This window comes from Apaloderma vittatum, unplaced genomic scaffold (genome assembly GCF_000703405.1).
Source record: "Apaloderma vittatum isolate BGI_N311 unplaced genomic scaffold, ASM70340v1 scaffold8867, whole genome shotgun sequence".
Taxonomy (NCBI): Eukaryota; Metazoa; Chordata; class Aves; order Trogoniformes; family Trogonidae; genus Apaloderma; species Apaloderma vittatum.
In genome coordinates this window covers 51560-78916 of record NW_009726695.1, presented here as the reverse complement: position 1 = coordinate 78916, position 27357 = coordinate 51560, and the positions used below count along the sequence as shown (strand labels likewise).

Sequence of the window (27357 nt, the reverse complement as noted above, 5' to 3'; positions counted from 1 at the left end):
TGGTGGGTTTGCTCCTGGGACCATCTCCTAGCAATACCTGAATTAACTTTGGTTAGTCCCCACCAACAGGACCTCTTGCTGTGGCCCCCTGAGCTTTGTGCCATAATGGTGGACTAAAATGATAACGAGTGGGCTCCTGTGAGGGAGGCGTTTAGATCTGTGGTCACTCTGAGTGATGTTCACGTCTTTATTTCCCTGCCCTTGCTCTGAAGTGTCTTGTCCTGTTGTGGCTAGCAGGAGGACCCTTTAGGGGGCTGAGTGAGGAAGAGCTGCTCCCAGAGGCCACCTCGCTGCTGCTGGTGGCTGCTCAGGGACTGTCTGACCAACCAAGCTGAGAAATGGCATTGCCCATCCTTGCCCCTAATCTTATGACGATCACTAATAATTTATTTTTGATATTGAAATCATTCACTATTGTAACTTCCAAATCCTTTATGACTCCAGATGAAGAGGATCTAGTTCTACAGAGATAGGCGAGTTCTTCAGTTTATTTGCTGTCATTATCCTTTCCAGTTACTGCATCCCCTCAGCTGCAACTCAAGAGACATGTTAGTGTTGGCAAGTCTCAGCAAATATCCTGTTCTTCATGTATGTGTAACACCTGCCCTATAAGAGATGAACGGGAACCTCTGGTGACTTGGAGAGCTGGCACATTCTTGAGTTTCAGAGCTGGAGAAGTCTCCTGGAGACTGATTTTTCTTCCTTGCCCTTCTTTCATGAAGAGCTGCTGCATGGAACGAGAGCTGTGCACCCCCAGTTCCAAAAGCAAACTGTCTTCTGCTGCTAGTAGTGGCCGCAGAGGGGGCCCCGACAGGACCATTGTTTCTGTCTCTGTCTGGTATTGCCTGTTGGTTATACATGCAAGGACTGAACGCACTGTTTATCTCCACATCTTGATTTTCTCCTGTGGCGAGAGCGATTCTGTAGCTGTTTGATCTTTTGAGCTTTGAGGACTTGTTTGCATCTTCATTTCCAGTTTCAGGTGCTTCATGGCAAGGCAGCCTCCCCTTGATAACTACTGAAAACAGGCTCAGCAGTTACTAGCCGTGGGCAACCAAGTCCTTCCTGCAGCTTTCTTAAATATATAGCACCAAAGCAGACAGGATAGAGACAAAGACACCCTGTGTGCCATCCTCTGAGGATCTTGCTACCAGTCAATAGGTCCAGCACGATCTTTTGGGTTGGATCCGTTTCCCTGTGGGCTGTTCTGCAAAAGAATGGAGGAATACGTAGGGATGTTCTGGGGTAGGAAACACTTTCCTCCTCTATGCTTCAGTTTCGTCTCTATGTCTCAAACAGCCTGATTCTTCTGTTCAGAGGATGCTCTTAGAAGTGTCACTCTGTAGACAAAGGCTTGTTTGTCCTGAATTGCTTTCAATCCAATTGACTGTGTTACGATCATGTCTAATTTTAGTGTTGTGCTATTAATAAAAAAATACATGTCAGCTTATAGATGTCAGCAATTATATAAATACATTGTGTACTTTGTTGTTTTATATATATATTGTACTGTGAATATATATTGCATATAAGTGGATATTGAGCATTGAACTCATTGGATGGAGGGAGCGTTTATTTTTAACATTACAGTGATTTATTTCTACTTAGCAGAGTTGAGTTTGACATATGATGTGGAGGTGATTACATTTAGCCATGCCCAAGTAATGTTTTTGTATTTCTAAAAGGTAGCCAAGGAAAAAGATGTATTTTGATTAAATTAGAAACAACAGAAATGCTTAATGGTAGGGTTTGAACATGGTGAGAATTTAGATTTGAAGGAGAGTGTGTACACAAGAGAGTCAAAGGTAAACTCTCAAAGCAAAATTGTTTATTTAATAAGTTGTATTTAAGGCAGAAGCTTTGCATACAGACATTTTAACAGCCTCAGGGTTATATAACATCTTATGTTTCCTCCCATTCTGTAGCCTCAGCCGGAAAAGACATTTTTTTTATTAAAGGACCTTTATACTTCCTCACATTAAGATCAGACTGTTCTAGAAAAGCCTTTTTTTCTCTGAAATTGTGGATTTAATAGGGCAGTTACAGTCATAGAATACATTGGGGACCTTTAGAGGTCATCTAGTCCAAGCTCCCCTGCAATGAGCAGGGACATCTTCAACCAGATCAGGTTGCTCAGAGCCCCATCAAGCCTGACCTTGAATACCTCAAGGGTTGGAGCCTCCACCACCTCTCTGGGCAACCTGTGCCAGTGTTTCACCACCCTCATTGTAAAAAAATGTGTTCCTTAACATCCAGTCTAAATCTACCCTCTTTTAGTTTAAAACCATTAACCCTTGTCCTGTTGCAACAGCCATGCTGAAAAGATTGTCCCATCTTTCTTATAAGTTCCCTTTTAAGTATTGAAAGCCTTCTCCAGGCTGAACAACCCCAACTCTCTCAGCCTGTCTTTGTAGGAGAGGTGTTCTAGCCCCCTGATTGTTTGTGTAGGTTACTTGGATGCAAAAGCTGGGGAAAATAAATGACCTGATACAAGGAATATCACTGTTTTCAAGTGAGCCCAGTATTTATTATAGCATTTAGAACATCCTGTTGGTGTCTCGAGATAATTTTTTAGGTATTAATAAGTATTGTAGAATCATTCAGGTTGGAAAAGACCCTTGGGATCGTTGAGTCCAACCATTAACCCTACTCTACAAAGTTCACCCCTAAACCGTATCACCCAACAGCACATTTAAATGACCTTTAAACACATCCAGGGATGATGACTCAACCATCTCCCTGGGCAGCCTGTTCCAATGTCTTCCTGCTTTCTGTGAAAAATTTTTTCCTTATGTGCAGTCTAAACGTACCCTGTTGCAGTTCAAAGCCATTCCCTCTTGTTCTCTCTGTGCGAAGAGACCGGCACCAGCCTCTCTATCTACCATGTCCTGTCAGGTGGTTGTAGAGAGCGATGAGGTCTCTGCTTCGCCTCCTCCTCTTCAAACTGAACAGCTTCAGCTCCTTCAATTGCTCTTCAGAAGAGTTATTCTCCAGGCTCTTCACCAGATCTTTTTTGCTCTGGCTTATGTCACTAGTTAACTGAAAATAATAAAAGATGGCCGTTGAATCAGTAAAATAAGCCTGTATTTCTTTCAGCAAGTATCGAGGGGAACTACTATTTCAGGTAGACTAGCTAAAATTGAGCATTGCTCAATGCAGCTGGAGCAGGCCCTGCTTAGCAAGGCTGTCTCTATCCTCTTATTGAGGTATTGATAGGTAAGTCCCCTCGCTGATCTGGTGTTTTTTGTGATTTTTTCTTTTTTTTTTCTTCTTTTTTAAAATACAGGTGTAGGCTCCAGAAAGTGTGGTTTGGGTAATCCTTACAAATTACACAGATGCTTTTATTTACATAATTTATTTGTGAAGTGTTCTATATGGTAAAACAAAAAGACGGCAATAATTTAATAAACAATGTAGAGCAAATCTAGATGTGAGTCTTGAGCATCTTTAGAAATAATTTGAACTTGTGTATGAACATTAGAAAAATGAAAATTGATTATTTGATTTAAAGTGGCTCAGGTAAATTTTTCAAGAATCAATAGTGCAATATGTCAATTTTTTCTTGCCTTCACTGTTAGTCACCTATGAAGACAGTAGTAACGACATGGCTAATACTTATTTGTCTGTTCAGTCAAGACGACATTTATTGATGGTTTGTATTGCAGTTACGTGTGACTGTCACTTAAGAATTTTTAGCATGCTCAATATAGATCTGTCTGTAAATTGATCAGAAAATTAAAAATCGGACAAGCTTCAGAGAGCGTGCAAGTTGGATCGTTTGCCCTTTTTAAAATTTTTTTTGACTGATATAATGTGAAATTATCAATTTGAGGTTGACTTTTAAGCAGAAATAGTATAATTTACAAACATCAATGTTATTTACTGATTTTACATGATTCTGTTACGGTTTGTTAAGCTCCCAGCGATTAAGTTAATTCTTTTAAAGAGACATTGGATTTTTCATGGGTGCTTTCATTGCTCAGAAAAAAGGGTTAAATACAATATTAAAAACAAAGTATACATTTTACAGTGCACTTAAGCATCTGTTGTATGTCCTTGTAATTGCATAGAACAGGAAGTGATGCTTTGAGATACTTTGTGCAGAAACCTTCTCTGGAGAACTCCTGAGGGAAATGATGCTTAAATCATTTGTAATAGCCTGGGATTCTTCAGCCCTTGAACTTGATTGTATTTACTGAATATAGAGAGACACAAACATACAGATCTTCTGTGTGGAATATGGCAAAAGAATCTTTGGTGTGCTAGGTTAGATGAGAAATGAAAATAAAGCATTAATTTTTCATTCTCTTGAAATGCAAATAAGTCTCCCTGAAAGACAGCTCACCTTAAGGTTATGAGATATATATTTGTACCTCGATTACTATCATTTCTGGCTCGCAAGGAAAGCCACGTAGGCACTGTGCCTTCAGTAACATATTCTTGCCTATGCTAAACATCACCTGTTTCTTGCTTGCTATCTTACATCCTTGTTTTGTTTGTGGTTTTAAAAACATTTCTCGTTCCTTTTTAAAACCTCTGGCAAGGGAGATTTCGGTGGGTGTGCTGTGGTTGGACATGTCACAGGGTTACTGAACAGATGTTGACTCTATAGTTTGGATTCTTTCTTGTTCACAGCAGTGACTGAAAGCTGCTGTTACTGAACGTGGCTCATATCATTTATTATTAATACTGGCTTTTTCTGTTGTCCTGTTGGCAGACCTTGCAGGGGGTCTAAGGTTGGCATGAAGATAACCTTTTGCTTCTGGCATGTTCTTTCGGCATAAAATGATTTGACTGGGGAGTGCTGTTGTTTATGAATAACTGTTAGTTCAGCAACTTGTATGAATGCTAAAAGCTTACATGAAATTAGAAAGAAATTAGAGGTTATCTTTCCACTGAAATCAAATGCTGCATCTCCTGTTGCTCAAACCTAGTGTTGGAACTCAGGTTTCACTGTTTTTATATGTGAATGTCAGTGTTCAGTTGTTATACATACTGGAGTTACCCTTTGGCTAATTAGGGAGGTTTTTGCCAGAAAGGTGCAAGTTTTTTTTGTAGACTTCTATTTTTCAGTGCTACATTTAAGCTTGCTTTTTATGTATCTGTAAGGATAGGTATTTGCTTATTAACATTTTTGATGTTTTGTGATATCTGTGGCTAGTTAATTGTTCAAAACTTTTGAATCAAGCGTTGCCTGTAAAAATCTGAGAGGAGAAACAAAAGATTGCAAGGTAATGTTTTAAATAGATGAGTTGCTGCCTATCACTTAATGGAGGAAATCACTGTCGTTTTTTAGAGGCCAGTCTTGTTTTTTTTTTTGTTAGGAGCTATTTATTTCGCCAATTTACTAAGATCAAGATGTTCTTACTGGCTCCAGTTTCTGATCATGTCATGAGATTGGAAGACAGAAGGGATATTTATTTGTGCAGAACTGAAAAAATGCTGTCATGTTCAGAAGCTGAACAAATTGGTGGGGAACACCTCAGTTAACAAACCTCATCCTTAGGCTAAAGGATTATGTAATTTTTGCCTTAATCTTTGCATTGCTTGAACTTTAAACTACAGCCACGTATCTTGGCAGTTCCAGTTTCCACTGTTTTCTTTGTTCGTCACTCATCTAATTGCATCCTCTCTTGGTTTCACACTTAAAATGTGAATGAAGATGGTAGAGTAGACTGAGATAGAGTCCTTAATGTTTATTACTGTCCTTTCTGAAACTTGCTGATAATCCTTCCAGGCTGTTAGAGGAGCAGAGTCCTGTCGGACAGCTCTGGGTTCTCTGCATTTTTTGGTTCCAGGAGTGGCTCCATTTCTTGGCTTGTCTGTAGCACTGAGACCCTTCTCTATTCATATGGTTTTCCTCGCTGAAGAACAAAGTTGTTAGAAGTAGGGAGACTGGTTTTTGAAGCACTGGAGAGTATTTCCTTGTTTTTCCTGTTGGACCCACCAAGATGTGGGTTTCTTGGGACAAACTGTAGAAATACATAGTGTTTTACGCACCTGAATGCAGGATGTCGTTCTAGTGGATTAATTTCTATCACTAGGCAGCTGCAACATTTTCTTTATAGTGGTGTGTGTTGCCATCATTGTGACTTGGCTGGAAATGCTTTGTTTTCTCTCCAGATATAGAGTGGAGTTGGCTGGGCCCACCTTGCCAGTAAGTACTGCAGTTTGAGATCCCAGCTGTAAGACTGAAGCAAAAGGGATTATTTTGGAGAAGCCTAGGGAGAAAACCAAGCAGTACATTCTGACACGTATCAGCCAGTTGCTGAGCCACAGCAGCAGAGCTACAGGAGGACAAGAAGACTATTATTTCTATTTGAATACCCTTTGAATAGGCTATAGGCTCTGGTATCTAAATTTGTTTCACGCATCGTTGAACTAGAATATTTAGAGGGGGGTCATAGGGTTTTGCATGCTTCCTTTGTCTTCTGCCTTTGATTTGAAATGTTATGTGTGGTGTGCCACTTGCGTTGAAAATCGAAATGGAAGATTTCGTGTAAGACTGAGAAGATAAATATTATATTAATACGTTGCTTGAGTCATAGGTATACAAAGTTAATCTTAGGAAAAAACCCAAAGATGTCGTATTTCTGAATAAGCTGAGGGAATGTAGTAAGACTGTAAAAGGAAACTAGAAGTATAATTTTTTACTTGTGTGTTTAGAAATTGCATACTGAAATGTTCAAAGTAGCTAAGGGTGAGGAAACAAAAAGATGTGAAGTCAAAGATACAACTAGAGGAAAAGTGTATTTTTCTAAAGAAGCCTGACCAACTGCATGTGTTCTTCATTTCTGTTTTACGTGTTTTAAGTGAGGAGATAGTCAAGAAAACCCTGCCTGCATTACAAGTGAGGAAAAGAAAAGTTGAGTTTGTATACGTGTGAGCTCTGTTCACCTGTAAATGGGGTCTCCAGGAGACACATTTGTATCTAAATAGAAAGTGAATGAAATATGCAACCTGTACACATTTCTTGTGGTTCCTGTGAGCCTTTCACTGTTGTACGTTGACTTCCTTAATATATAACTAACTTCATTTAAGAATAATTCTGTACGTGATATAACCAGGGGTGTAATGCTGTAAAGGATACTACTTTACAATACGCATTTCCTCTGAAAATATTAGTGATCGTCAAGTTATTTTCGTTATGGGGAGAGAGAAATTATATTTTCAAGTGCAGAGGAATGTTGAGGTGTGGGTTGTTTGTTGTTTTAATTATCTAAATTACAATTTCTCTGTGTGTCGTCTTCTTTATTTTAGGCATCAAAAAATAAAGATGGAAAAGAGCAGAGTGAAGCTATATCACCTTCGGAGGAAGAGGAAACCTTCTCTTGGCCTGGTCCCAAAACTGTTGTGCTAAGGAGGACATCTCAGGGTTTTGGCTTCACCTTAAGACATTTCATAGTTTACCCTCCAGAATCTGCAGTTCAGTTTTCTTTTAAAGTAAGTGAAATTAATAATGAAGCACTTGTATAGCTTTATCATACTTTTTAGGATCAAAAATCTAACTTGCACAGGTCATGGATTCCTTGTGTATAGGATGGGTGAGCTCACTTATTGCATTGTTTGACAGCCATTGCGCTGATCTGTTCCAAGAAAATGGAATTAACTGAGTATGAGTTCACTTGAGGTAAAAATATTTGTTACCATGTGTAAGGCCAGTGGTTATTGCAGAATAAGGAAATATTTCTCTGTGCAGAATTATTTTTTTTTTTTACCCCAAACTGGTGTCATTAGTTTGTACACCTTTTACAGTGTAGACTTCAAGGGTGGAAGGCTTATGTTTGTGGAGTTTATATCTAAGTTATGGTACTAGAGAATGAAATCTACCTGTTGTCAGCCTGATCCTAATATGAGGTAAATCTGTTTTCTCTGCTGTTCTTATTTGACCAGAAATCATTCTGTTTTCCAGCTAATTACAGCCTCTTGTCATTGATTCTAAGCTCAAGTATCATTCCTCTCTCTTTCCTCATTGATCAAAATCGTAAGGGCCCTGGAAGGTGCAGATGTTTAATTTTGCACATCATAGAGGTAGTATAATAATGTTAACTATGATTTGATTTTCCAACTTTCTTGTATTTTGTGGTAGCCTTGTCTTTATATCACACCTGAGAATGCATGTAGTTACCTCTGATCTAAGATAGAGGTTACATCTGGAAGTTAAAGATGATGTTGACTTAACAGCCAGAGTTACTCGATCTTCTATTAGTTTTTCAGAACCGCAGTCCTTTTGTTATCACATCTGTCAGCCCGATGCTGGCACTTGCCCTCTGCATCAGTGCACAGGTCTGCAGAGGTCTGTCTTTTTTTTTAACCCCAGGGAAGGCTTTGCATTCTAGCTCCTGGAATTTTTTTCAAGGTAAGCTTGCCTTAATATCTGTAAATCTTTACTGCAAATCAGCATAAACTGATAAAGGTAGTGAAAAGTAAGAAAATTATCTGAAAGAGTCATAGAATCATATCATAGAATGGCCTAGGCTGGAAGGGACCTTGAGAGATCGTTTTAATCCAGCCTCCCTGCTGCCAGGGTCGCCACCTCTTGACTAGATCAGGCAACACATGGGGACCAAACGAGAATCGAACCTGCGACCTTGGCGTTGTTAGCACTATGCTCGCTTTCCTTCAGATGGTCTTTCATGTTCTTTGTGCTTTATATATGTTTTGGGGTTTTTTTAATACCTACTCTTAGTTCCAATTCAGAAATATCTAGTGAAAATTTCTCCTTTAAAAGTTCTGCTCCTGTTGCTTGCAGTTTGTGTGTATTTGAAAAGCTGCTGACAGGTCAGGTGGAATCCTGGGGAGAGGAGGACAAGACTGCTCCTGGCGGGGACAGTGGGCATCTCTAAGATAGAAAGGATAATGCTTCTAGACTGCAGGGTGTGGAAAAGATCACACCACTGCTGGACATTCCATGGAAGTGGGAAAGCTTGAAAAGCCACTGGACTCAATTTTCGTGGCAGTGAAGAAGATGTATTGAGTGTAGAAGAGTGGATGTTACTTTTTATAAACACTTAATAATCTGTTTTCTGCCTAGGTCCATTTGGTGCATTGGGTATTTAAATTTTAAGAAGTTCATTGTTTCTGGTTATTATTCTCATAAAACTTATTCTAGTGGAAAAGCTTTTTTTTTAATTGTCCTGGCGAGCTCACTACAGCGAAGAGGTCTAGGAAGGTCTGCCTCAAAGCTCTGCCTGCCTGACAGTCCCAAAACACACTTGTCACACTTATCTTTTGGTACACTAATAGTACCTACTTAAGTTAACCTCAGTTCTTCAGGTGTTTGGGTTTTTTTTTTGTGGTTGGTTTTTTTTGGGTTTTAGTGACACCTTCCCTTGATGTTTCTGGAGACAGACCTTACCCTTGCTGTTCCATAAGGCAAAAGCTGTGAGCCTTCTCTAGTTTTTCAGAAGGGTAGAGCACCAGGTTAACAGAAGGAGGCTCACTTTTGTGGAGAAACAAAGTCCAGCTTATTGTCAAAGACATGAAATTTTAGCTCTCTGGCCTATGTCATGGATATCTCTAAAGGTCGCAGAACTTCAGCAAGGATTTCTGTAGTTTCAGTGTTGATCAGAAAAACCCAACAGTGCTCAACTTTAAATTTTTAATGATGCTACTGATTTTTTCTGAGAACTGTTCAAAAGCTGAGTAAAGTAAATGGAGTTGAGTTAACCGAGAGACTTAAGAGTTTATGAGGGTAAATAGATACTTTCTGAGGCAGATATTTTTAGCCTTGGGTGTACAAAGCTGACATCGGTGTGAAACAAAGGTTCCTGGTCAGGTAACTAGCCCATTGCTCTGATGGGCACCGTGGGCCACCTGAGTTAGATGTGAAACACACACTTTTGTAACACCTGAATAAACAGGATGAGTTTTATTCTTAAAACTGGGATACCTTAGTGTCAAGGTGCCAGTGACCTGCACAGCTGCATCTCAGAGGCATCCATAAAGCTGTTTCTCAGTTTCATACTGGAAAACAGACCTTACTTGCTGTTGTTGAAACAATCAAATGTGATTCAATATAATCAATTCAGAGATGTATCTGCATATCTTAGTTCTGAATACTGATATGTTATATTTAATTTGCGTTATTTATATTTTCAATATATATGGTTTTTTAATATTTATTTTCTGTCACTTAGCATTCAGTATGTATGTGGTATTGCACATCAACATTGAATTCAGGATATTGTGCTAAGTTCTAATATTGTTTCATGGTTCCTGCACAAACCAGCTAATGAACTACAAATCAGTGGACTCTTTCTCATTGTAATTGTTATTAATTAGCTAATTTGTAAACATCATGATAGAGAAAGGTTATAGAAGAAAGTGTTCTTTGGTAGGTCTGTTGGGAGAGACAGCCCTGTGTGAAGGACAGTGTGAAAGATGGATCTTGGAAACTGAGGCTGTGGTTTAACACATTTCATTTTGGCAAAAGTACTTGACTGTGCTTGTATGGGGCCGCACACCGAACTGAGAAAAGCTGTACATTCAGGAATAACCCTATTATGAATCCCTCATGCTTCCCATGCCGCCTTTCCCTTAGGAAGCTGAACAGGGAGTGTGTGGAAGATTTCTTAAACTAGCCTTGCAAAAAGCCTGTATTAAATTACGCTTTTAATTTCAGATGTTTATTAGGATTTGTTAGTTGGCAGAGTGCTTTCTTTGTATATGAAGGTCATTCACTAAGTTCAGTCAGTCTGAGAAGCAAGTAAATGATAAAAGAAAACCTTGTAATGGGATATGGAAGCAGCATATGCTAACATCTTGCAGTGTGGTAAGAGGTAAATGTAGGAGGGAAAGCTAATTCCAAAACATTTGCGTTATAAAGCATTCCATTTTTAAAGGCCTGAGCTCACTGGCTTGATACCATGAAAAACTAATATTTTGCAGCTGTGTTTCATAACAGAGCTTTGCACACACAGTGACAAACTGACAAACCCATTGCAGTATTTCATAAATGATGGCAGTTCTATATTACCTAACCTTTTTCATTTCCATATATTTTTTGTTGTTTATAGCATTAAACCAGTAGCCTCATTTACCCACGTTTTCCAGATTATGAGCTCTGTTTTTTTCACTTGACAGATTGGGTGGAAACTAGAGACATGCAGATGTTACCCTTGTCTAATTCTGTGCTGCTGGTCATAGTTCAAAACCAACTGGTTGTTACAGGTCTTCAAGAGATATAATGATAAATTTTAACAGTACTTGTCTAGTGTGGTTTTTCTACCAAAGTGTGGAACAGCCAGTACTGTCCAGCTTAAGGATATACTCTTACTGCTCTCAAAGTTTTCGTAGTAATGATAATGATTGAGGCTTTTAAAAAGTAGAATGAGTACCAGATCCATGTTAACTCAGTGTTTTGGTTTTGGGGGGTGTTTTCTTTTCTTGTTTGTGTTTGGGGTGTGGTGTTTAGACTTGTTTCTGTTTGTTTGGTTTTGTTCTGTTTTTTTCTTCCTTAAAGTTATCTAGATCTCTGTAGTATCTTAAAAAGCTCCAGCAGAACTTTTGTATGCATCACAAGAAATCTGTTGCACCTAGGAGAGATTTGTCTCATCATTGTATAGTGTTCATATCCTGGTCTTACTCCCTCACTTTCTTCAAGTCTTCCTCTCTTGAATGGTTTGCTCAGATCAGTGTGCGGTTGCTTTGAAAATATTTAATATGGAAAAGATAGTCATTTCTCTTTAAATGCAAAAGACCTACAAGTTTGGAATGAATCCACTTTAAAGTAGGAGGAAATATACAGGTGAAAATTATTCTGTGATCATCTCCTTGCTCCTTCTTTTGTTCAGCATTGAAACTGTTTTAATTAGCTGAGGTGAACTGTTAGAAATACTTCCCAAATAGTAGATATTAATCTAAGAAATTGTATTTAGATTGAAAGGCTATTACTCCATAAAGTAACAGCTCAGAAAGTATGTATTTCCGTGTTTAAACAACCATGCTTTTCAAGTGATAGAATTTGGTGGAAGAAATTTGCAATGATAGCCTTTCACTCATATTAAAATACTGACAAGAAACAATTATTTTCTATTTTAAGCATGCACTTATCCCTGAGTCTATTCCAGGTGTGTGATTTATTTTTTTCATTACCTTTATTTTTTAAGGACTGTTCATGATACCTGGTACTTATGATTTTGTGTATATACTGCAGTGAGCAGAAGGAGAATTCTGAAGGCTATTACTAAATAGTGTTTGTTGTTAAAGACTGTATGGAGTATGTATTTTTCTTCAGGCAATAGTACTGAAGACAAAGCAAACTTAATACTTGAAATTTCAGGAGCTTATTCAGAGCTTACTTGCAAAATATTTTGTCTCTTGTGTATTAATTAGATTTGAATCCTTAGATAATTAACGTATAACTTTTCTTGCCTGGCTTTCAGGGTGGAAACATGCTTGCAACAACACACAGTGCAAGGGGTTTTGGTACATTTTTTTTTCAGTAAAGCTATTCGTCCCCGTTGTGTGGGGATGTTTCGTGGAACTGTGCTTTGGTTTTGTTTTTAAAAAAAACAGTATTACACTGCATTCTCAAAATGAAAGCCTTAATTCTGTAAAGTTGGAGTATTCATGAAAAAGGAGGCAATGGTAAAATACAAGCTTAAACTTAGAAATTCACTTCAGTTCTTCATAGCTTATAGGTGCCTATGCATGTTTTTTTTCCATTTATTAAATTTATAATATGCACTCTTTCTTTTTCCTTAGGATGAAGAGAATGGGAATAGACAAGGTATGTCTTGTTTTTATTCTTTCATATCAGTATGTTGGACATTTCTCTTTAGCTATGTAATACACTTCAGTAGCTACTGAGGAGTTTAAAATGTAAAATCACTTCAGTGTGACCAGTCAAGCTCATTGAATTTCATGGTTTTGGTGCGACAAAAGAAAGTAACCTTTTTTTAGCCTCACCTGTTTAGCGTGGGTATTTGCATGGCCACTGAGTTAAGTGCTCTATCACTTCTGTGCGTGTCTGTCACCTTGGCATGCATGTAACGTGTTAGCTTTTTAGTAGCAAAGTTTCACGCTCTCTTAATTTGATCTGCATGTAAGACCCGCTGTTATCTGTGCAAAGTATTATTATAGATGGATTGGATCTCATGGATATGTTTTTATATATATGCACTTTTAAGAAAATGCTGTACAGTGTGTCCAAGAGCAGCTGTTTTGAAATTTGAATTTTATTGCAACTTACTGTAATAAAAGCAACACGTAAGTATGTAGAACTAGTGTTGGTAGTGATGGTAAAAATTATCCACAAAAGTGGTATGCTACTGTTTTAAAAATAGAAGATGAAAAGAATTTTTCCTATTAGCTTTGTGATACTTTATTCACTATGTATGTCATGGTTCAAGCTGATTGGGACAAAAAACCATGCAGTCTCCACCTCGCTCCTCGCGCCCTCCCCCATTTCCACAGTGATGTAGAGTGAGACAATTCAACTAAAAAGGCTCAAGGGTTTGACATTAAGGATAGGGAGGGTAATGATCTACCATTTCAGATGTCAGGTAAAGAACCAGAGTGACTCGGGGGAGAAAAGCTTAGATTTAATCCACCACCGCCATTTACAAAGTAGGATAGTGAGAGGAATACATCAATAAATATGACCTGATCTTAAACACACCTCACCCCCACCCCTCCAGTCTTCTCAGCTACCTCCTTTCCCCCATCAGTACAAGGGGGGCAGGGGGTGGGGGGGGCCGTCCATCTGGCCACCTGGCAGCTCCTCCTTGAGAAAGAGGGCTCCTCGCAGTCTCTCCTTCCAGCCGTGTGGTGCCCACCTCACAGGAGGCAATCCTCTTCCTCCTCATGAGTCCCTCAGGGCCACGGGTTGCTTTGGGCAATTCCCCGGCTGATGCTTAGTCTCTCTCCCATCTCCCGCGGGGCTCTACATGTACCGATGCATCCTCGATGTTCTCGCTGCTGTCAGTTCCACCAGCTGGCAGGCAGTCACCTTCCTGCTATCTCAGCCACCCCGGGCTTCAGGGAAAGGTCCTGCTCCAGCAGCCTTCTCCTTCTCCTCTGGGACTCTTCTCCACCTCTTTCTTCTCAGGACCACGTTCCTTTGTTCTCCTCTCACCTCCTCAAACAGGAAAAAAAACACCTCCCCAGCATTAAAGACAGAACAGCTCAAAACTAGACAAAACCAGAAGAGAGGTAGAACACTGAGGTCCCCTCTTAAATACCTTGATGGCAGAGGAGCTGACTGGCCTGGCCCTGGCCAGAGGCAGGTCCTACTCCTACCTGAGGGTGGAGGAGGCTCTCGAAGTTTTGCACGAGTCTTCCCCAACTTTTACAAAAAATCCCACCAGATTCAAACCCATAGCAGTATAACAGCACTGATACAACTCATTTCATCAGTTATAGTGCTCCCATGTACATTTTAAGAGATCCATGAAACATGTTTCATTGATGTCAGATAAGATGTATGAATGAAATTCTTGCACTTGATTTAGGAGGGATGGAAAAATGACTTTATTTCTAGGTTATGCCTGCCAGCTCCCCGCTCTTTTCATAGTTTTCTCCCTCTCACATTGCCTGCATCTGCTCTCTTTCTTAATTCACCAGTTAACTTATTGTTTAATAATTTTTGCTACATCTCAGTCCTGCTTAATTTAAATTTCTCTTTGATGTTTAGTTAGTTTCTCATCCACGCTCCCCTTTGTGCTGATACTGTATCATTTCCTTAGAAGGGTGAAAAATAGGTTTAGATAAGGAAATTGGGTTTTCAGGTTGAGACCATTCCCACTTTGTTTTTCCCACTCTGTCATTATGGCAGGGTTTGCAGAGGAGGTGCGATTAACTGCATTGGGCGATGCGGTGCAACTCCTTGAGGAGAGGCCAGTTCCAATGTGGGTACTCTTGCGCTTGTCTTAAAAGTTGAGTTACAACTTGCAGAGAATGGTACCCGCTTTTGTACTTCTTAATCTCATTTAGTTGGAGGACAGAGAACATACCTGAACTGGTTTCAGGGTGAGTTTTTTGGGGTTTTTTGTTACTGTGACATGTTGCAAATATTCTGGGAAGTATGAATTTACTTGAACTTCCTTTCTTTTCTCTTGGAAGCAGATGAATTAATCCATTTCATCATCCTGATTTTAATTGGCTGTTGTCACCTGCTTGTTAAACACTGAAAAGTACAATCTTCCTACTTCTCATCACCCCCCATTAACCTTCCAAACTTGTGACCTCCTTTATCTGTTGTGGCGTATGAAAAGAAAGGGCAGATTCCTTTAGGAAGAGAAAGGAGTCAATCTTCTGTGCCAAACCTACACAGAACTTACCACTTGTGGTCTAGAGAAAGATTATCTGCAGTCTTTTCATGGGGAGAACTGGATAAGCCATAGATGCAAGTGTAGGTCTGTTTATCTGAAGTGTTGTCTGAGATCTTTTTTTCAGTAGAGGAACAGCAGTAAGGAAGGGAAACACACAGTTCTCTACGAGACCTGTGCAAGTGGGACCAGGATTACTTTCTGGAATTTTTTGTGTTGCTACTTAAACTATGAATCGTAGCTCAACTATTGCTTATTTATAGCAACGTAGTGTGCTTTATGCCTCAAAGTACAGATCAGAGGACACAAAGTGCTCTGGAAATATAATATTCCCATTAGCAGGAGAGAAGGTTGAACCTGTGCCCCATCTGGAAAGAGAAGATATGGCTGAGGCAGAGGATGTAGGTGTCAGTAGAACTTAACCTGCCCATTTTATATATTATACTCTTAAAAATAAAAAAAAATGGGACAGTCTATAGGACATTTTTCTACAACATTTATCATGATCATGGTAGTTGGAGGGGTTGAAATGGTTTCTATTTACATTGCTATAAGTTGTTCTTGTTCCCACCTGAGGTGAGTAGATGGCTTGTGAGGAGAAAATGAACAGAAGTGTTATCTCACTTTTTCATGTTCACAATCATATTAATTTAGCCAAAGCATGTGTGCCAGAGATTCTGTGAAGTATTATCACAAGGAATCTTTAAGTACTAACATTGGAAAATTAGACCGAGCTGGTTTGGAGGGGCAAGAAGCTGTATGTTTGGCTGCTGGTTGAAGCACCAGTTGCTTCAACAGCTTGAGGCAGAGCACGTTGCTGGGCAGGGTGCAGTGTGAGTGTCGGGCAGAAGGGCCATCTAGTGGGAAATCTCATGTATTTTCCTTCAAACTTAATTGGAAAACTTCCCCCTGTGAAGCTCTGTCTTAAGTTTGTGGATGATAATTCACGTAGTTCACTTTGAGCTTTCCTCTCTGAAAGGCTAAGGTAAGGGGATGCAAGCTCTTCAGTTTTGTGCAGGGGTGTGTGCCAGTGCAAAATTGGAATTTTTTTTTTATTGATTTTGAGTGAAGATTTCTAATTCCCTGCACTTTCTGCCTTGCCCTTTTCACAGGTTAAACTTACCTTTAAAAGTTGAGATTTTTATGAGGTTCAGCATTTACAGATTTGAGTAGGTGAGTGTGGAGAAAAGCATCTCTACTGCTCTTGCCATTTATTGAAAGCACTCGAATATTTTTTTTTTTCAAAGGAGCCGAGTACCTAATTAAGTCTAGAGGGCAGAAGATAAAAGCATGCACCAGATTTGATGTGTTCTAAAAGTGCTAGAAATACTTTATATTGTTTTATGTTATTTTATAGAATTTTAGTGCAACTTCTTTAGTATGTATTTAGATCATGCTCCTGGCTTGCATTAATTTTACTTTTGGTAAGCAGCAAGATTTCAAAGCATTTAAAATAAAAGCTAATGCAGATTTGTCCAGGAGTGCTCTCAACTGGTAATGCCTCAGGAGGGAGATGATGGCCAAGAAGCAAGTGAGAGAATAGTGGATCAGATTGTCAAACAGAGGGGGTAGGATACTGTGGACAAGATACATCTCATGGTCAACAGTTGAAATGGAAGGGGACCATCTCAAGTCTATGTACTTAAATAAGGAAGTGCCTGCAGGACAACTTGATGGGGGGTCTTTTTTGAGGGCCTCTGAGGCTGCTGTGCACTCCTGCATGCAGTGTGGGGAGCAAGGAGGAGGAACTGGAGACTTGCATGCAGTTGTAGGATCATGATATTGTTGGGGTCACAGAGGTGTGGTGGGACGGGTCACTGGAGTGGATGAGTATGGGCATTTTGGGAAGGGCAGGTTGGGAGAGCACAGAGATCAAAGCCCCTTTGTTGGGTTGTGAGAGAGCGGCAGGGATGCCTGGAGCTCTGACTTGGGAAGGGTGGGGAGCTGGCATAGAGCTTTTTGGTCGGGATTTGCAGGGACACCCAGGTGGCAACATCTTGGTGAGTGTCTGCTACAGACTACCTGATCAGGGAGGAAGTAGTTGAGGCTTTCTTCAGCCAAGTGGTGGAACCCTCACATATACTCCTTTTGGGGGACTTGAGCATCCTGTTACCTCCTCGAAGGGCATTTGGCAGATTTACTCTACATATTTTATAGTTACTTTTTGGAAGAGTTTCTGGTCTTTCCTCCTTTCACTGCTCCAGGTTGTTGGCTATTAAAAGGAAGGTGCAGATCTTTCTCAGTGGATTCCTTGGTCACTGACTGGAAACTTCTGTCAGATCCTACTGTTTTCTTGAGAATTTCTTTTATACTGATCAGCCTGTATTAATTCAGAGTATTTCTTTCATGTGTTTTGAGGATGGTATACCATCAGTAGCAGTATTGTTTTCTGGAGTTGCCTTATTTCAAAATTTTATTTAGGAGGTATCTCACAGGCAAAAGTCTCCCAGGAGAGCACTATAGGAATATTTGAGATAAGTTGAAAAATGCCTATACCTACGAAAACCAGTAACGTTTTATATTAGAAACTTGCACTGTAAACATGTGGTAAGTGATGCTGGAGAAAAACATCTCAGTTGTAATGCTGTCCCCATGGCATTTCACTGTGTGCTACATATGTTAAGTATTTCACTGTCTTTCAAAGACTTCTTGAAGTTCTGGTCATCAGAATACTAGTTTAGTATGAAATAAATGGGTTGGTTGTTGCTTGTACCTTGCCCTAAAACATGTTTTTCTTCAAAAATATTTGGCTTGTGATTCACAACTAAAATGAAGAGTGATTATCATACAGACATAGTATGAAAAGAGTTTAATGTTCCATATCAGAACTAAGCTATTTTATGTTTAATTCAGTGCCTGGAAATCTAGTATCATTATAATCCAATATCATGTCTTTTTAGTATGATGTTCTTGCTTTTCCTCCTTTATCTTATATTTCTATGTCGAAGTATCTATAACAACTAGGAGCTTATCTTCCCATAAAAATGAAAGGCAACTTAGGTATATTGCTCAGTTGTTCTCTGTAGAGACTGAATGTGCACTTCCTAATGAGACTTTAGATATTTGTTTTCACCAATTGTTGAACTGTGATCGCAAAATGATTTGTTTGAGTTTTTTTAATGTACCTGACTATGCATTAAAGTTTCTGTCCTTCAGTTGTCTTAAGCTAAATAGTTCCTATTTATTCCCTGAGCTCCTTCAGCTCAAGTCTGTTTGATGTTGTAGAGCCTTTGAGGTAAGCGTGGAAAAAATGCAGGAAAAGCTTTTTGTTCCTTACTGCTGCTTACATAATTCCTTGAGTTTTTGATGCTTCATTGTTGATTTCTGTAATGTAGTTTGTGTTCTCCCAGGATTTAATTTAATCCTGTTTCTTAATATCATGGTTTATAAGCTCAGTCTGTTATGAAAAATTAATTGTGCCTGTGATGATGGGAACAAGGTAGATAAAGAACATGGAAATGCATGAATGTGAAAGCAAGTATTTGGAAAGGTCATAGATTGCTGAGATGATACTGTCTAAGGTATATAATAGTGGAATTAGGAGTAAGAGATGAGATATGTAACGTTACTGCTTTAGGATAGCACCACAGGAAATTGATTTTTTTTTTTTTCAACACTAAATGTTGAGACTGCTGAAAGTGGGCTCATTTAGTTTTCCCCTTAGACCAGAGCCTGATGATTCCTTGTTCCCTTAAAGTACAACCAGAATGTCCAGCAGAATGGCCTTCTAACTTGTCACTTGTGTTATGTTTCTCAGTGGCAATTGTGTTGAATCATCTTTGACTTCTAGTAAAAACGCCAAGAGCTGCCTAAGTGTAATTTCCATGGATTTAAGGGAGATTCTGTAGCTTCGTTCCAACAGATATAGTTTGAATGGCTCTATGCTTAGCTAATAACTAAAGTAAATCCTTTAGACTGATCATTGGTTAAATTTTAAACTTGAAAAAACTTAATTGTAGATTGGAGAGAATTGGAAAATCTTGTTATAATGTTGGCAAGTAATGCAATGGGCAAACACCTTTTTTGCAGAGTTTGTAACTAAGTTGAAGCTGTGATACGTGTTTTCCATAGCAATTGCTCATAATGTTCAAGAGGAATATTCCTCCTTCTTGAGTCAGGAAAGGATGAACATAAGAGCCTATCTTAATTTAATAATTCAAGGTGTTTCATGGAGCTGGTGATTCTTCAGTATAAAAATGAAAGGTCATCCTTTTGCTATCTGAGCGTAGGGCTCAAAGGCAAAATATTCTGCATAAAGTTAACAAAGTGCTCTAGCTTTTATTCCATTTCTGTGTTACAAGGATTTTTAAGTATGATTCAGCTGCCTTGAGCAAAATTTTTTTTTTAATCTAGGAAGAGGAGAAATTACATGTTTTTAAGCATCAGATTTTTAGGAGAGACTTGGTAACAAACTATGTATTATACTGTATCTCAGAACACTTGAAGATTTGTGCTCTGCAGATAAAAAACAAAGGAGAGTTATGTCAGCAATAGTGCTTTGGTGTGGGTTGTTTTGGTTTTTTTTTGTGGCCCCCCCCCCCTTCAAAATGGCAAGGCTATCAGAGAGGTGTCCTTTGTATAGTCTTTCCATTAAGATGTCTTTATCTGGCTGTGTTTTATATTGGAAGGTTAATGACTACAGAGAATTGATGTGCTTGTAGCTATCTTGTAGTGTCTTGGTAGACTTGATAATAAAACTTTTCTGTCATTTTGTTTTCCAGATGAATTGCGGAGCAGTGTAGTGATATTGTCCGCTCTGCAGAGTAGCTTAAAACCTAACTCAAGGTTACAGAATCTGGTGCAACACAAATGATGTACCTGCAGCAGCTGTATTCCAAACTGGTATTTTAGGGGATTAAGCTTTTGGTTTACGGATGTTTGTGCGTCTTCAGACTACTTTTCTTAACATTGGTTGTTTAGACTAAGGGCTTTATTATAAAGACTCTCCTGATCCTTACTGCCCTTATTTAAGACAATTTTTGCCTTGAGCCTTCTGCATTCATTTTTATTTCTTTATTTCTGATGATGCTGAATCTCTGAAGTAAAATTTCAAACATGATTTTGACTTCTCTAAAGTTATGTTTCCATTTGAATACCATTGCTTAGGGAAGTGGTTGCCCTGGCAGGAATATTTCAGTCATTCTGTTAGTAAAACTACATTACTGTTGCACAATAACTGGAGGTTTAGTTTATCCTGACTAGTGACTGTTTATTCATGCTGGAGGTTTTTGTGTGCTTATAAGACTGATAAAGGAAAGGACAACTTCATGGACTTTGTTTTTTCGGTTTCTTGTCAGCTAGCTTTTGTACTTAGCAGCTTCATATGCTTTTTTTGTCTTCTGTTGCCCTTATGCCAGACTATACCTCTGTTTATAGCTACAGTTGTGGAGAAATGAAGTAAATATGAAATTCTTTTTCACAGAAGTTGTGCTTTTCATGTGTGTTGCTTTCTTGTATGTGTTCCTGGCAGCTCCTGCTTCCAGAATTGTCTTATTTGCTCACTAGTAGCCTGCAATGTAAATGCTCAGTTACAAAGTTACTTGCAAAAGTATGGAAAAGGAGGGAGGAGGCACTGGCAAATACGGCTACGTGTCTGAGAGACGAATCGTACGAGATGTGTTACTGTTCTTTGTTGTATTGCCTTGTAAGAAGGTTCTGGCATGCTCCAAAAAGTTAGGCCTTTTAGATATTAGAAAGGAAAATTCAGTTCTGTCTGACATGATGTAGTGCAGAGCAGAAAAACTTAGTGTAGTTCTACTGTGATAATCTGCTCTAGATGGTGAACTTTGAAAGGAGGGGAGCGTAAGCTCACATTTTAGATAGCATCTTGCTTTTGCTTGAGACCTAGACACCATTAAATTGAAGTGTAGTGGTTGTTAAATTTTGAGCCACAAGGTAACTTGTTAGTTTATTTGGGATTGGTTTCTGTAATAATTGAGTGCACATCTAAAAGATGTATTCCCCCTCAGTTTGTCTGAAGAAAGTGTCATTAGCTCCTACTGACAGAAAATATTGTTTAACTTTGCTTGAGTTTCAAACTCAAAATACAGACATACACTTTGAAGCTATGTATTCCAAGAAGTTAATTTGTTACTGATGGATAAGAAAGTTTTGGTTTGTATCCACGTGTGTAAAAGTCCCAGAACGACTTAAGATTACTAGGTTTTCTTCTTATCTTTACTTGAGTTTGGATATTACTGAGTTATAAAATGAACCTGCAAATGTAAACAGCTTTTTAAACTTTTCATCCTAATTTTTTGCCCCTAAATTGATTGTTTTCTTTTAGGTAGGGGTTCACCTTTTTAGGAAGAAGAATGACTGTTCAGTGTAGCCTCATTTTGCATGCAGGACAAAAGCAAGTTTAATGTGTCAGGTTAAAAGTATCAGATATTCAGTTATACATTAGATGTGCCTTCGGACCTGCATTTATTTTCTTGTCATTTTTGAGATTGTCACATCATCTCTTAAGATATATACAATACTGGGAAGGATGTTTGGTGGTCCTATGAAAGGTCCTATTTTAACTTCACTCTTTTAAGTAGTTGAAACAACTTTTCTTTCATGGCATCCGACTAAATTACTCTTGGAGCTTGTCTGAACTTGCTGAAACATTGCTGCCTCTTAAAGGATGAGACACATCATGTGTTCAGCATCTATTTTAATCAGCAGATTAAAAATGACAGATATTAGCTTTGGTTCACAAAGAGCATTTTGTATGTCTTGTAGCTGTGTCCTGCTAATCAAATTTTAAAGTGTTTAGGGGCTGAGATGCCAACTGGAGTTTCTTGATTTATAATTTTTTTTTTTAATATAGTAGTTATCTGGGTCTGTCAAATAAGCTTTTTGATTATTCTCTGCCAATCTGGAGTTATTTTGAGAAGGCCATTTAGAGCCACATGAATATGAGTGAGGCACTTTCTTCATCTGTTTTGTGGTAAAATGGCAGGACACTGAGGGTCGGCAGTATTAAGGCATTAGGCTAAAACTGGAGGAGTGATTAGAACCTAATGCTCTAGTTTTCAAGGAGTGTTTCTTTTATCTGCAGTCCTGGTTTTAAGCAATTTCTTCATTCTTTCCTGCTGTTCCTTCTTTTTCTGTGGTTTATGCCAGGGCTTCCTGATAAGCTGGAGCCCAGACCCAGCTTATTTTCAATCCGTATCAGTTCCCTGGGCTGGCTTATCACGGAGCATCCTAAGGGCGGTGGCATTTCTCCAGTCTGAGTGTGGCATGGGAGAAGTAACTGGTGATAGGAGTTGGGAGAGACCTCAGCTGTTAAAGCGAGCGCTGGCACCATCAGGGCTGGGCTGGCTGTCGCCGCTGAGGTTCTGCCACTGGTCCTGTGAGCACTCATGTTTTGCACCAGGTAGGACAAGGATGTCAGGAGAGACCAATAACATCGTGGAAGAATTTTAGTCCAGTGCAGTCTCCTGGTAGCCTGGAAATAAAGTTTCCAATTTTCATTTTGGGTGGGTGTGGTTTTGTTTTGGGTGGATTGGTTTGTTTGGTTTGTGTTTGTAGCTTACTGGCATAAAAATTACACTGTTAAAACTGTGTAAGGCTGTAAAACGGCTTTCAGAATCACAGAATGGTTGGAAGAGACCTTTAAGGTCGTTGAGTCCACCCATTAACCTAGCAATGCCAGGTCACCACTAAACCATGTCCCTAAGCACAAGATCAACACGTTTCTTAAATACTTCCAGGGATGGTGACCCTGTTCCAATGCCCAATGACGCTTTCAGTGAAGAACTTCCTCCTAATACTCAGCCTAAACCTCCCCTGGCACAACTTGCAGCCATCTCCTCTAGTCCTGTCACTTGTTACTCGGGAGAAGAGGCTGACCCCCTCCCCTCTCCAACCCCCCTTCAGGGAGTTGTAGAGAGCAATAAGGTCTCCCCTCAGCCTCCTTTTCTCCAGGCTAAAGAACCCCAGCTCCCTCAGCCGCTCCTCACAGGACTCGTGTTCCAGACCCTTCACCAGCCTCATTGCCCTTTTCTAGACACGCTCCAGTGCCTCAATGTCCTTCTTGTAGTGAGGGACCCAGAACTCAACACACTGCTCAAGGTGCAGCCTCAGCAGTGCCGAGTCCAGGGGGACAATCCTGCTCCTGCTGGCCACACTATTCCTGATCCAGGCCAGGATGCCGTTGGCCTTCTTGGCCACCTGGGCACACTACTGGCTCCTCTTCAGCTGCCTGTCAGCCAACACCCCCAGGTCCTTTTGCGACGTGCAGCCTTCAAACTCCAGCTACATGCAGACGTAGTTCAGGACAGCATCACAGCACTGTAGCCTAAAGTATAACTACAGTTTTTTTGTCTTGTGGTTTTATCTGTGTGGAATCTTTCTTTTTTGGGGGGATGTCGAGTTGTTTTTTTCCTATTGTTTTACTGCACTCACCTCCCCCACTCCTCCTTCTTGATACTCAGAAACAGTGGCTGCTTCAACTAAGAATTACTTGGTGACATGCATGTAAATGCGTAAGGTACCTGTGTTTCTGAGAGCGTGGAAATTAAGTGTATACTCAGAAGGCAAGAAGGTGCAGGCGTTATGGTTTCTGGCTACTGTAGATTAACTTCTATGTTGTGTATATATGGATGCATATGTATAGTGTGTGCACTCATAATTTACTTTGAATCGTATACTACTTTTTGACTTTTGATAAACCTCCAAGAAAACTTCAGACTTCTTCTTGGGGCATCTGAAAAACCATTAGAAAATCAATGTTGCAGTTCCATGAATACTATAAATCAATGTTTATGAATTTTTTTTCTTCTAAGGAAAGATTAAAAACCCCATTTTTTTATCACTGCTAGTTCTTACTCAGTTTATTTGGCTTTATTTCTTATGCTAGATAGCAACTTAGAAGAAGGAGGGATAATTCCTACTGAGTAGCGTAGGCATCAGCACAAGGATGATGTAGCAATGTGGTGATGAAATGAACCCGGAAAATAGCACTTAGTGGGACATATTTGCATATTTAAGTTTGAGATACACGTCTCTCTCTGCCCCCCTCCTCTTTCTTTTTTTCCCCAGACAGCTGAAAGATCTTCAGTGTAGCCAAACAAAATGCTGTTTTTAGCACTCCTAGTCTCTCTTCCTTCCTCCCCTCCAAATAGACCTTGAGTATTGAATGTAATGGTGACCGTAACAGGATTACATTTCAAAATAATTCTTAAAATAAAAGCATTGTAATGTAGTGTAATTAAATGCTATTAAGAAATATTATTCCTTCCTCAGGAAAACAAAGAAATAGACTGGAGCCAATGGATACCATATTCGTTAAACAAGTTAAAGAGGGTGGACCTGCTTTTGAAGCTGGACTGTGCACAGGTACTGTACTTCTGTAACACCAATAGCCTGTTAGTGTGCGTGATGTAAAAATCTATGTGATTTAAGCTTCTACCTGTAGCTTTTTCTTCCATTTAAAACTACTTCTTCAGAAGTTTGAAACTTCTCTTTTAAATTGTCCTCCAGTGCTTTTCATCTCAAAGAGACTGTTGAATTCTCTTAGGACACGTTATATAAAATATATTAAGGCACTAAAGTCTTAGTCTTTGGTTTATTATCTTTAAAAAGTAAGAATGAGTATATGATAAAATAAGTGAGGAGTAGGAGAAAAGGGTGGAAAATGACACCTGTAAGCTTCTATTTCTTCTGCTTTTTGAAAGACTGATAACCTCAAAACATTGCATTTTGTCCTTTAAATTACATTATTCTGTCTCCTTTAAAGTAAATGGTAACAATCCAAGTCTATCTTTTCTTAGCAGATTTTTACTTTTGTTTGATTTGATCAAACTGGAGAGCAGAAAACACGTCTTTTTTGTGAAGTACCAGGTATTTTGTCACACCTTTACTTAGGTGTCCAAGGAGGGGGGGGGGGGAAAAAGCTCTGTTAGAATGGGAAGTCTTCCAAGTGATAAACCAGTAATTTACATACATGAATAGCACTACACACACGGGTTTCTGTTCTTTAAAATATGGCAAAACATACATTCTGTGAAAGGGTTGTGTTTTGTATTGATAAGGGATGTTGACATTTTCTGTTGAAAGCAGTGATATACATGCAGTTGACTGGAATAGAATACTTTTTGTTTGTTTCTCTCTAAATAAGTACAAAAATGATAGGATGATAAACAATTTAAAACCAGTCCTAGATCCTACTTATACAGCATAAGGCATTTTTTCATTTTTAACTCCTCCTTAAATAGTTATTCAGGGAAGTGCTACTTTGGCATTACTTGAATGCTATTATATAAAGAAATGTTTTGGCATGATAAAGTGCAGCATATGTTGAAGTTGTACAGAGAAGGCATGTTAATTTCTGCTCTGTTTAGTGTTTGCCAGATTGAAAGAGATGAAATCTGTAGAGAATATTTTATTTTTAGATGCAGAAGAGATTTTTAGGAGCCCAGAGTAAGAACAGAAAATAAATGAGAAAATACATTTTTAAATTAACAGACTAAACTACTGCTGATAGCAATTGTATTTAATTAAGTCATGCCACTATATCTTGTTTAAAACTTTGAGATGAAATATATTACTATACCTCTATCTTAAAATTATGTTATAAAACACTTAGATTGCTTAACTTCGGATACAGATGCTGTATACGACTGTATTTTTCTTATTAATTTATTTACTTATTTAAAATTCAAATTCCTTTGTTTCATGTTCACACTGATGGGAAAGAAAATAATTGAAAATTTAATATGAGTTTAGGCAGTTATATTTGTTTGTTAATTTTTTTCACTGCTGAGGGCTTATTTGTAATACTGAAAGTCTCAACATGAGCTTCGTTACCCAGAATCAATGAGCTCTGTTTCAGGAGCCTACCTGGCTGCTACTCACCAGAAAGCTTGGAATACTCTCAAATTTGAGTAATAGGTTACATTATCTTAAATGTAAAACAATTCATTCTGAGTATTTTTGAATACTCCTGTAAAATTATTAAAGTTACATCATACTTCCCATATTTAACCTCCCAGGCATTTCATTAAAAAGGGACATATTTGTGACTTCCAAATATAAATATTAGAAATATTGATATATTGACACCCTAAATAGATCCACATTTTCCTTGTCTTGATCTTCATGCTGTCATTTATGTATAGGCAAGAACATAAAGGAATAAAATGTGTGTGGAAAGGGAGATGGTTTAAGTGTGTTCAGATTAATTTCTGGTTTGGTCAAAGGTATTTAATTGGCCACCAGATTGATAGAGAGCTAATAGAAAAAACCTTCATGCTTCTACATACTTTTTTACCCTACAGGCATTGGCCTTCCCCTTTATATGTACATGAAACTCAGTGAAGTTGTATTTTGCAGAGTTGCCTGTGCCCATTTTTTTCATGTAACTAGTTCTGCAGTGTGTCCTACATGAGTTTTTTGGCCATTTCATTGGTTGCATGATTCAAGTAGACTGAAAAATATAAACTGCATAAGAATAGGTAAGATGATATACCCTACTTTAAAGATAGTCCTAATCAGCGTTTTTAGCGGGAACACTGAGAAAAGATCTGTGGGCAAGTTCTGAAACAACCTGCAGAAAAGTCAGTTTTAAGTTCCAGAGCAGGATCCTGGTGTCTTCTGAAGAAGTCTTGCCATATGACCTAGGAGAACAAGGTTCAGAGCTTCTAAACAAGAATACTTTTGTGCACAAACAGTAGCATTTTTTTCCTGCAACTTTTTGAAAGGACTTATTTGGGTGTGTTACTGAGCATTTCAAAATTACCCTTGTTTCTGTGGAAGTCCAGTTTCTCAGCCTAGGTTTGGGGGTTTTTTTTCTGTGTGTGTATGTGTGTGTGTATAACAGTGGGACAGGATTTGCCATCCGTTACAGGTGCCGGTCAGTCATGTGGGTTCCTAGCAGCCCTTAAATATTGTTGGGATATTATTCTTTTGTTACTGAGAAAGCAAGAGACAAAACTCAGGAGTTTTCTCTGGTGAGGGAAAGGGCATAACCAGCTGATAAAAGGGCACGTGTAAACTTTATTTTAGAGTTAAAAAGTACCTCACCAGTTTATTTGCATGTTAGGCCATGTGTACAGACCAAATAAAAAACCATTTAGCAAGTCCATGTGGTTTAGTA

The 27357-nt window shown here is 38.8% G+C and overlaps 1 protein-coding gene across 1 annotated transcript in view; it reads left to right on the top strand.

Moving 5' to 3' along the window:
• Positions 1 to 7269: 7269 nt before the first annotated feature.
• LOC104276913 (rho GTPase-activating protein 21-like) overlaps positions 7270 to 27357 on the top strand; it is a 67652-nt gene continuing 47564 nt past the window's right edge. The window contains 3 exon segments of the mRNA XM_009873385.1: positions 7270 to 7443; positions 12709 to 12737; positions 24487 to 24599. Coding sequence (XP_009871687.1) covers positions 24533 to 24599 — 67 coding nt within the window. The 5' untranslated portion in view covers positions 7270 to 7443; positions 12709 to 12737; positions 24487 to 24532.